Here is a 12,102-nt window from a genome sequence, read left to right as displayed (position 1 = left end):
ATGATATAAGTTTCTCATACAAATGTTGTGATAAGAACAAAAGAGAAGTAGCTCCCCAAGACACTTTCAAAAATTGAATGAAATGATGAATATGGGATTTATATCCCATTGTCCACTGGAGCTCATCATGTAATCAAAGAGTTAGAGAAATATTTGAACAAAACACGTCAAGATTTATTATTCGTAAATAAGTCCCAAGATATTTTGTGGTGGGGGAAGGTAATCTGTCTCTTCTCTCTGTGACCACAATCTTTCATGAGGAACCTTGAGTTTTGATGATGCGAAAACTATCGTCAACTTTCTTTGTATCTGAATTTACAAACTGCAAAAGAGAAGAAAATGAGTGAGACAATTTATGTGTACAAGGGTAGATTCTAGCCTTGAAGTGCATGGAAACTGACCTCTAAGTTTAATTCTTTTTTTGTTGCATGCCCTCTCAGATATCCAAACTGGGAAATCCTAGATAGACTCCAGCTATCCACCTGCGCCAAGGGACAAGACCAAGTTCACTTATCAAACATATGCATACATGTGTATATGCATGCATGCATAATATGTAGGGGGAGAGAGCAAATATGAGATTTACTCACATAATTTGAGAACTTGTCCAGGGTAAATCCAGCCATACCAATAACTACATGCACTGGGGCACTATAATTGTTGTGATCATATGTGTCTATCCCATTTTTATCTTTTCTAGGCAAAGCCTTGCATTCGTTTTGGTAAACCGAGCATGATCTCTCATAATTATGGACATGGCCAAAGAGAACCAGATCTACCTGGTTAATAGCAACCAAACAGAGCAAATTTCATACCAAGTCAAGCAAGGAAAGAGTACATTTCATAATCAAAGAAAAGATCACTAGTTAGGCCAAAGGGACTTACTTTGTTTTCCAAGAGTAACGGTTCAACTTCCTCCACAAAATTTTCATCAACGTTAAAGACACCATCTGAGGAAGAATACATTGGTCTATGCCTGCAATTTAAAATTGATACAGTTTATTCTAATGTATGAACTTTTGAGTGTATAGCTACAAGATCAGAAGATAGTTTAATGTTATATACACATTTTAAATAAAGAAAGCCACAGGCACAATATAAATTATATTCCAACATCATGAGTTCACCTCCCTCTCTTGGAAAGAAAGGGATTTTACAAGGATTTAACGTGTATCTGAAAATAATTGTGAAAACATCGAGGCATTGCTATAGTTATATCTGAATTAAGCTGGTGTTCTAACATCTATATTAAAACCTCATATGAAGACTCTCTCAAGTATTATCTGCCCAACTATTATGTGAGGCAGGAATTGCCTTTCATCAATACTGTTTGGATCCACAGTATCCACCTAGTTAGTAATGGAGGCACAGTTAATTATATAAGTAAGAATAGTACAATACACCAGGTTAAGTAAATTTACTTTGCAGGTGAAATTAAGTTCACCTTGATAAGGGGGTTCATTTCTTGAGTTTGTTATAAAAATTGCAGATTTGAATAATTTGAAATATGGTGGAACTATGATGCAGCAATAAGTCAAAAGAGGAACTCTTGTTGATTGGGGGAAATCGAGTAAACTTTCATATTAATAGGCTTTTCTTCTCGTATTTTATTTGATTTTTTTACCTTTTTTAGTGTAAAGGAAAGTTCAAATGCTATGAAGAAACAGGGTAATTGAGGCCATTTGCACTGGGCAATTGAATGCAAGTCTGCAACCCTTAATAATATAACATTATGTGGTGGAGTTAGACATGAAATCATTCGTGGTAATAATTTAAATTCCTTTGTTTTTACATTAAAAAATAATGTAAATTATATTTCTGTTGGATTGAAAATTTATATACGCCTGATTTCCATGGCAAATTACACACCATACGCTGAAATGATATGCAAGGCCAACAAAGTTAGTTCTCCGAAAGGACTTTACTACCATAAACATGCACATGCCACGCACGTCCACAAACACACATGCACACTCGGATGGCATCTTCAAGAGCACCAACATTAACTTGAAGAACAATGTACATATATGTAAGATTCACATACCCCATGAAAATTAACCAAGGAGTTTTTGATCGATCAATGGAAGCCATGTCCTTTTTCATCCACTCATACTGAAAGATTTGCATAGATTTGAAAGAAAGTGATATCAGATTAGATTAAGAGATAAACATAAAGGATATAAAGCATTTGTTTCTAACCTGCTCAGAATTTTGTGACCAATCATGCTCAGTAGAAATTACTGTGAAGTGAACACTTGCTTGTTCTATGGAATACCATGGCTTATCCTTTGCTGGGGTTGGCATGGGAAAGTAAGTTTCATAAGGAACTCCACATTCTCCTCCTGAATCAGGAGTTATATATACTGATCCCGACTCTATGTAATCCCTAAAAGAAAGAAAACATATGCAGATATAACAGCAAACCCCACGTGCATGTCAACCATAGTTAACCCAAGAAATAGACTTGGGAATGAATATAATTCAAATTCCAAAACTGATTACTTGTGAATTTACTTTTATCTGGAATGACAGAAACAATAATTATTAAAGTATGCAGCTGAAAAAGGTACCTCTCATGGTTTCCAATTGCAGTCATGTAAGAAACTCGTGATGCCACATGGCTTATTTGCTGAAGGAAAAAATCCCATTCAACTAAAAAGCCAGTGGCATAGCTTATATCTCCAATGTGGAAGATTGAGTCTACCTTGTTAGAATCTACTTCATCGGTGATGGCTTCAATCACTGAGAGGGACCCTGGCTATGTATCACAAAATAAAAAAACAGGGTTATTACATGAGCTGCTTTTGTAGTATCAGTTAGTTTTGTGATTCCAGAAGTATCAATTTTCATTTTTGAAATTCGAGTTAGAAGTAAAAGACTAGAATCACCATAATGCACAACTTGCTAGTTATAGACTTTGCTAATTCATTGGAATGTGCTTAAACAAGAAAACCTTGAAGGTTTTGTCAGAAAAAAATTTCTGGTCTTTCTATTTGCAACAGAAAATGCATCCTACCTGAATGTAGTGCTCGACAGAAGCATCATGGGGAGCCTTTCCCATATCGCCAAATGCTAAAAATTTGAGCTCATCTGATCCTCCCGCAGGTGGAGTTCGAAATTGGATTCGTTCACTCCAACCAGCTGAGTCTCTGCAGTATTTTTTGAAATTAAATAAAAATAGTCACTACACAGAGACAAGCGCACACACATACATATGGCAAAAGTCAATAATTAAGTGATGGAGTAGCATTAATGAATTTGGAGTAAGAATAGCATTTTCCTTTCTGAGACTATGAGTAGTTGTTATAAAGAAAGTTGCTAAAACCTTCCGTATCTGTAGGAGAAGGTGCTTGAAGATTCAAGTCCTATCATTACCGCAGAATGAATGTATCCTGGGTCATGCCACCCAAAGTCCTTTGCTGGACTTGGTAAAGCTGTACCTGTCAATTTCAGAACAAAGGGGCAAAATCTAAGTAGGAGATATAGGAAGGAAAAGGGTATATATATATATATATCTACGTAATTTCAGGGGTGAACTTTACTAAAATATGTTGCATTGGCTGCCATATGTTGTAATTGCCCCCTTTTTCACATGATGTTCACAAAAAAAATAAAAATAACAAAGGTTGTCCAAAGAGAAGGGCTCTAACAAAAAGTAGTGTATATATACAAACTTGACCAACATTATGGTTAACTTTCAAAACTAGCTATGCACAACATACGCTATTTTGAGCTGGAAATGATTGCTAGCTACAGCAGCAAGAATTATAATGTTACCTTTTGAATTTCCATTTTATATTACCTTGGTGAGATTTTAATATATCAAGTGCAGAAAATAGGACGTGGGGTTTTAAATCCTTATGTTTGGGACCAAAGGAGAAAACAAAAGTATGTTGCAGAACTCACTACACATATTATCTTGTGAAAATGTAGTAACTTCTGATGTCAGAGTTTTTCCATTCCCATATTGTACTTGTTGAGGTTCCATATTGCCACTAATCCATGTTAATCTCATCTGCATCACAAATCATCAAATTAAAATAATGCTTCACATGGTTTCCTAATAGATTAAACCAACTGCATGATGCCGATAAAATCAGTGGCAACAGATGCACCTTTGCTTGGCTTAGAATTTGACAAATTTTCAATTTTGTTAAAGAAGTTGTTCTTATGCCTCAAACTCAAGTTTGCAAGATGATCACTCTTAAGCTAGTTAATCTACCATGATAAAAATCACTAAAATTATTTGTTCTCTATGCGTTTTCACATTCATATATCAATTGCTAATTGTGAAAAGGTGGCCACTCACCGATTTTCCAGTTGAATCTACACTTGAGATATGTCCATATAACGGCTGATTTGGATTGGCAAAACTGATAGGGCCTGACCTACTGAAAACGCAAGGGGTCTCGAATCCCCCACCAAAATACACGAACTCGATGTCGGTTCTGATGTTAATAACATGAAATGTTAGCGTGCCACTGCAAGTGGGCACTATACATTTACCCTTGCTATATTTCTTGCATTGCTTCTTCTTGCAACTGAGATAGCCTGGATCATTACTCATGTACATTGCCTGCAAATTTTTAATGCAAACATGTATATGTAATTGTGTTAGGATTCAATATACTGACTCTATCTATACATTTATAAGATTAATCCATGATTTCAAAATTATTTACACTCTTTATAAGCAAATATAGAACTGGGAATATCGAATAATGTCCTGATGGGTTCATCTAAATCATTACTTTCTATGAAAAACAAAGAATATAATAAGAAGAAAACCAAAGGAACAATACAAACAAGTAGTTACCGTGGAAGGCACAGAAAAAGAACACAAGCCAAAGCAAACAGTACTCACTATACGAGTTAACCAACAATTCCACCCATTAACAGTCTAGAGTTCCTTTCTCTCCAAATAAGAGTAACGGTCAAATGCAGGAGAGACCTACCGCTGAAGGTACTAGCCACGTCACCACCACCAGCTGGCATCTCCTTCGCCGTCATCGGAGTAAGGGAGTTTCGGTTTCTTTTTGACTGAAACTCAAATATCCAGCCGAATTTAGGTTGGCCGGCCTCCTTTTGCCTGAGAACCGAACCAGCCTTTAAATGTCCGTCGCATGGCCAGAAGAGTCGAATTTCGACCAAAACCAGCCGGAATCCGACCAACCCGGCGATAGCCAAAAAAAAAAAAATTGAGATTTTTTCACAAATTGATTTTGTAGAGGCATGTTTTCTGATGTGTTATTTCATCATATGATGTCAATTTGAGGTAATTTTGGTTGGATTAGGGTGAATTAAAATGTTTTAGGTTAATGTTTCAAGAGGCCAATTTGGGGATTTTTATGATTCAGTTGAAAATTGAAGGCTGGATTCCGCTATTAAATGTTATAATTACATGTTGGATCATTCAATTTTATTGGGTTATCATTAATTTGTGAAAAATTAGAAATTTGGAGAATTAGGATTTATAGTAACCCTATTTTTTTTTTTTTAGTGAAATAGTATCCCTAAATTGGTGCTTTATGCATGAAGTTGAAGTTTTTAATTGATTGATAAACCCCTTTAATCCAGAATTTTACTTGATGGAAATGTTTGTATTAATTGTTTAAAAAGCTAATTTTGATATATTGATTATGATTTTGATACTTTATACCCGATATTATTCGAAAGTTTAAAAGAACATTATCAATTGAGCTGTAATTTAAAGGATATAGGTGAATTTTTCCCGATTATTTAATAACCCTCTTTGTCTTTGTTTCCCATGGATGCGTTGTATGTTCAAGAGGAATACAAGGAGAATAGATAGTTTTCCTTCCATTTACTATTAATATGATATGTTTCTTTAAAAGTATCTAAGAAGAGATTAGTAGACAAGTTTTTCGATCCTTCAATGTAATCTATTAAACTATAACAATATTTATCTTTAGAGTGAAATTCAAGTTAAAATGTAGATAAACCTTAAAGTAATCCACAATCAAAAGCTGTTCCTCTCTTCTTCCTTTTCTTGGTAGCAGTGCTCGGTGTCTATTTTGTAGTCTATTCTAGTTTTCGTTTATGGTGGTTTTGTTGTAAATCTAGATCTAGTTTTTCAAACTCAGATTTACTCCTCTTCGTTAGCTAAGGCACGTCTTCGTGGGGATGTCTACGATGTCGTACTCCTCTGCTGCTGCTTCTGGTGGAGATTTTGTTTGTTTTTTAGTTTTCGCTTCGTTTTTTTGTTTTTGTTTGTTTTTTATTTTTATTTTTTGTCCTAGCCTTTGGTCGATAACGTTAGTTGTCTCCTGACCTTTGGGTCGAGGAGGATTAGATCGGTGTGGGGGTTTATCTCTTACGGCCGAAAAATAAGTTTGGAAATATGGGTTACCTATGTCTTATAAATCTAGTTTGCTTGAAGCAGATTTGTTCCATTACTGAAGCTGTAAATATGTTAGCGGAAGTTGATGTCATCGATCGTATCTATGACTTTGTAATTTCATAGGTTTTAGCTATGTTTTATCAGAGTTTTATGCTCTGTGATGTAAGAACTTTATGCTCTTAATTTTTTATCAATAAAATCTAAATGATTCCAAAATGAGGATGGATTCGGCTATTTGATAAGTTGATAAGAAGTGGTGATCTTAAAATTTCATTAATATTATAACACTCCAATTCACATGGGCTTGAACTCACCCTCAATAAGTGATGCTCAACATGTACATGTGAATATTTAGCTAAAATTCAATCGAATGAATATAATACAATATTAAATCACTACTTATCTTTTTTGATCAAAGGAATACTTATCTTTAAATCATTACTTATCTAATATTTAACATAGACGAAAAGAATTTCCACAAGCATATTAGTCACTTTCATAATACCTTTGCCGATGGACACAAAGGAATAAACTTTTAGAAGTGACAAAGGATGCCTTAATGAAAACTAGGCATGAAGCTGCATGATTAGCTAAACTTGTATGTTACCACATTGGCATTGCCATCACCCACAACCACAAAGGCCCTCTGTCTTACGTGAACGTTATGACTTCTTGACGTGACTTTGTTATTCACGTTATAAAAGTGGCCGTCTCATCTATTTTTTGCTTTTATATGCTCCCGACTATAGTGTAAAAGAAATGTTTTGTTTCCGTCATTATTCAATCTCTTGTCTTCTCCGATCCGTATAGAAGATGAGCATACTCATCATTAATTAATATGTGAGACTCAAGGTGAGTTTTATAGATTTAATAGTAAATTTACAAAAGAGGAGTATTATAGATAGATTTGTAACATCTTTTGTGTGTAAAATGAACACATTCCTAAGAGAGGGGCTTCCCTTCAATTGGAGAGCCTATTTCCTCTCATTTTTAAATAGGAGGTGTCGCGTGGTAAAAAAATAAAAATCTAAAGGATAAGATTTTGCCTTGTCATTCATACTGTATTTTTAAAAGTGTTAATTAATGACTCATTTCTAAAAAAATGAAAATAGATAAATTGCCATGCAGAGAAGATTTGCAAGACAACCCTATATATATATATATATATTGAGTTACATACCATACAGGGAAGATTTGCAAGATAGATATAATTCACTAGACCCACACTATAGCCTATAGCTCTCAATATAATTTCAAGTTTGATAGGAAGAGAGTAATCAAAATTATTCAAATTTCAATAAATAAAGATACGAGTAAATTATAAATTTAGCGAGTAATTCTAGAATGAAGACTTTTGTTATCTTCTTATTCTTCTTGTATTAATTACTTTAAATTAACGGTAAAGATTGTAAGATTGTGGAAGAACTCTAGTTATCTTTTTACATAAAATAATTTTCACCGTTTATTTAATCACGAAGGCAATTCAAATGCATAAAAATAACCCTTAAAGAAACAAACAAAGATACCAAAAAGTTTGCTTCATGTTTAGATTAATTAGTATTGGTTTCAAAAAAAAAAAGAAAAAAGAATTAGTATGGTGTTTACCTTGACAGGATAATGGCAGAGTAAAGGAAGTGTGCTAAGATCACCAGTTTGTGCATAAAGAACCGCATTGAATGGACAATTTTCAACACTGCATATGTTAGAAAAAAGAATTAATATTACTCTAATACATATGTATTATATATAAATGAAAGTAATTATTATTTTTAATTAATGAGGAATTTCTTACTTAGAATGAGAAGGTGAAATCATGGCGACCCAATCACGGTGTGAAGGGAACAAAACTCCGCTAACGGTAACCATGAGATATTCTTCATCTGAAAGGCTGGAATTCGAGTTGACATTAACTTGGAGAAAAGGGCTTGTGCCCGGGCACTCCGTCAATGTTCTTCTATTTAACAGCCGAAAATCTGAGATTGTAGTGTGGTTTCGGTGCATGGCGGTGGAGTTTATATGTAAAGGGTGCAACGACGACCATGACAAAGAAGAAGAAGAACTGAGAAAGAAAACGAGTAATATGATGAAGAAGAATCTGAAAACCCAAGAAGAATATTTCCAAGGTTCCATGAGAAAATTATGAGGAGAAAACATGTTTGGAAGCACAGAAAATTTTGCAAGTTTGAGGGAGAGAAAACAAGTTTATGGGCATGACAATTGAGAGCAGATTCTAAGGTTGGAAGATAATTATGTGGTTAAGAATCCAATAATTATTGAGAGAATACGCTCATACTAGATAGATAGAGAGAGTTTTGGTTTCTTGACGTAACATTGTTGGTTGCTTTGATGATTGATGTTACTGAGGTGGCTTAACTGTTCATTTTGTCTTTTCTTCAATTTTTTTTTTTTTTTTTTTTATCCTCCAATTTTGAGTTATTTTCAATAACTTCCCACAATTCTGTCTTTTTCTTTTCTTTTTCATTTTTTTTTTCACAAGTTATATTAAGAGTCAATTTTATTAATTAATTAAGTTATTAACCTTCTGATTTGACTTTAGAGTTGGATAATTAATTAAGTTTGGTGTCATCTAGAGAAAGCTGTCCAAAGAATAAAATATTTGAAAATGAGAAATGATTCAAGTCAATATTTTTTTTCTTCATATTTTTTCATCTCAACTTATAAATCATTTATTATATTTGTAGACTTATGTGGACCTTACACAAATCAATGATGGATCTCACAAATATATTGGTTGATTCATTGAATTTACAAGAGAATATGAAAAAAATATAGACAAATTATTGACATAAATCATTTCTCTTTGAAAAGTATAATTGGTACCGACAATTATATTAACTAAGTTAGGTAGTGGACAACACTAGTTATAGTGTAGCACACATTATTTGTTAGACTAATTAAAGATATAACATCCCTTGGAAGGAAGGTAGTTTGCAAGAATCACGTCAAGTACTATTTATTCTTTCGCTTATGGTAGGATTTGGTTTGGGTCTAACTCCAAATATTTATAATTTCATATGAAATAAGATTCGTTAGAATTGAAACACGTATTCCTTTGTATCTTGTTATGATACACATGTCCTAATCTCAATAGATTGGGGAACTGGACCCGAGCCAAACCAATTACGAATAAAGCCTAATTAAGGACTTTGATGGGCAAGCTTGTGAGCCAACCCCTCTTGGGTAGTGAGACAAAGAAAAAGACTAACATAGCTAAAGCCTTCATATAATATCATTGCTATATATTATGTTGTGAATTCCTTGGTTCACTTGTAGAATTGGGTTCTTTCATCTATAGGTCTACAACCCCTCGAGTGTGTATATATATATATATGACTTAATTTTAAATGAATATCAACTGGACTTTTCTGTCCCAATTACCAAGTGAATAAATTTTTGTATAAATCCTCAACTTTTGAATGCAGGTGCCACATAATAATTTTCTGTACATTTATGGCATGATTAACTTTCTGTTAGCCATCTAAATTAAGAACAACATTTTTCAAACCAATTAGATTCTCATATTAATTGTCAATACATATAATTGAGATTTCATTTGTATTGGATTGCTGTGTATGTTCCTAACTTTTCCCTAATAGATCTGATTAATATTTTACATTTTAGAAGCCTATTTGATGGTTTTGCGGTTTTCGTCAATAAAATTATTGTTCATAATTAAGAAAAAAATAAATAAACTGAGGAAAATGAAAGAAAAATTTGAGATGCATGTAAACAAAAATATCATTCCTTTAATTAATTTCGTACAAAGTGGAAATAAGAAATCAAAAAAAGCAATATTTCATTATAAAGATTACTGAAAACTAAGAGCTTGTTTGTGATTGCGTTTGAGAAATAGAGTTTTTAAGTCAAAAAGAGCCTTTGGGCAAATGCTTCATTTTTAAGTTTTTGCCAAAAGTGGGTTTTGGCTATTTTTAGGCTTTTTTGGACCCTTAAAAGCGCTTTTAATTTTTTTTTTTTACCAAACGAATACTTTCTTCAAAATGACTTTTTGAGTGTTAAAAATACTTTTAGTCCATTCAAATGCAATCTCAAACAGACCCTAAGCTAGCTAGACATAATATATGGATTCAGCCAATGCATGGAGAATTATTCAATTCCTATGATACTATTTTTAACTACTAAAGTCCTTACAAAGACAAAAGAAGTCTCAACTTCTTGTTGAGAAATATAGCTCCTATATAGAGAGTAACAAAAATTTCAAAGAAGCAAAAATGAGTTTGTTTCTTTGAAATGGAACCTTAATTAAGATTTAATGATGCAGAAGCTGTCTTCAACTTCCTTTGTCTTTGAGTTTACCAACTGCCAAAGTGAAGGAAATGAGTGAGATAAGTAATTAAATGTATGTAAGAGGATAGAACATTATAGCTAGAATTGTATGCATATTGACCTCTAAGTTGAACTCTTTCTTTACTGCATGCCCTCTCAAATAACCAAACTGGGTAATCCTTACTAAACTCCAGCTATCCACCTGTTCCAATGGATCACAAGACCAAGTTCGCGTATTAGACCTATGTGTGTGCGTAATGCTACATATTATATTGATATTTCATCCTCATTCCAATGTCAAATTTTTTAACAAGAGCTAATTCAATTGTAGATTTACAATGTCATGTTAACAAAGTAGAATAATAGTGTAATATTGGTGTGGTATATAGACTCATCTCCAAATGATGGAGATGAATATATTTAAATGCAGAAAATAATTGAAAATGAAGCAGCAGTAGAACCATCCATGTAGGAGGTATATGCAATTAAAATAAGCATAATGCAAGATTTTCCAGAGTAATGGAACAAATAGATAATGAAAAGATATCAAAAGATTTGATTAATGATTAACAAGAGGACTTACAGATTGAAATGTAAATTGGAAGTGGTGAAGTTACAAGTTGAAAACGGAAAGGATTATAGGTTTGAAAGCAGCAGGATGGTTGCAGATGGATTTCAGGTGTTTAAGCTGAAAGCTTCTGCATTACAATGAAGGGGGTGCGTCCTTTTATAGACGGAGTCCAATGGTAAAATAAAATTACATCAGGGCTTTTAACAGTGGAACAGTAAAAGTAAATACTGTAGTGTCGACAGGTACTATAGCAATATTATAGTGTCGGCAGGTATTGTAGGAGGTACTGTAATGTCGGCAGGTACTGTAGGAGGTATTGTAATGTCAGCAGGAACTGTGCTAGGATGATTTGGTAAATGTCTTCAGTAGATTTTAATGATGTTTAGTGCCACGGAGGGCAAATGAGCTGTCAATGGTGCCACAGAGGGCAAATGAGCTGTCAATGGTGCCACGGAGGGCAAATGAGCTGTCAATGGTGCCAAGGAGAGCAAATGAGCTGTCAATGGTGCCACGGACGGCAAATGAGCTGTCAATGTTGCCACAGAGGGCAAATGAGCTGTCAATGATGCCACGGAGGGCAAATGAGCTATAAATCTTCAATTCCAGGATAATAGTTATCACTGTCTCCGAGAAAACCAGAATTCCCGAACCATTGCCGTATGGGATTGAAGGTTGCTTCAGACGATTCATCGGATTTCTTGTCATTATCATCGGGTTTTTTGTCTTCATCAGAACTGGAGCTGTCACGAGAGAAATGAGTAATGCTTTTAAGATTTCCTTCTTCTCTTTTTTCTTCAAAGATAATTTTTTCTTAGAAGAACTAGAAGAAGAAGTAGTAGGGGTAACAGCTTCTTTGGGAGGAGAA

At 33.9% G+C, this 12,102-nt stretch overlaps 1 protein-coding gene across 1 annotated transcript; it reads right to left on the bottom strand.

Moving 5' to 3' along the window:
* On the bottom strand, window positions 1-8,491 carry LOC132190196 (probable inactive purple acid phosphatase 27). The gene is made up of 13 exons (XM_059605109.1): window positions 8,154-8,491; window positions 7,967-8,054; window positions 4,310-4,576; window positions 3,907-4,015; window positions 3,326-3,440; window positions 3,017-3,149; window positions 2,571-2,758; window positions 2,200-2,386; window positions 2,045-2,112; window positions 886-976; window positions 591-779; window positions 402-482; window positions 1-322 (listed from the first exon to the last, which is right to left on the bottom strand). The coding sequence occupies exons 1-13, from the start codon at window positions 8,489-8,491 to the stop codon at window positions 254-256; spliced, it is 1,923 nt and encodes a 640-aa protein (XP_059461092.1). The 3' UTR covers window positions 1-253.
* Between the last annotated feature and the right edge of the window lie 3,611 nt (window positions 8,492-12,102).

This window comes from Corylus avellana, chromosome ca8 (assembly GCF_901000735.1).
Source record: "Corylus avellana chromosome ca8, CavTom2PMs-1.0".
Lineage (NCBI taxonomy): Eukaryota > Viridiplantae > Streptophyta > Magnoliopsida > Fagales > Betulaceae > Corylus > Corylus avellana.
Note: the sequence above shows the minus strand (reverse complement) of the source record. Positions and strands in the feature narration are given on the sequence as shown.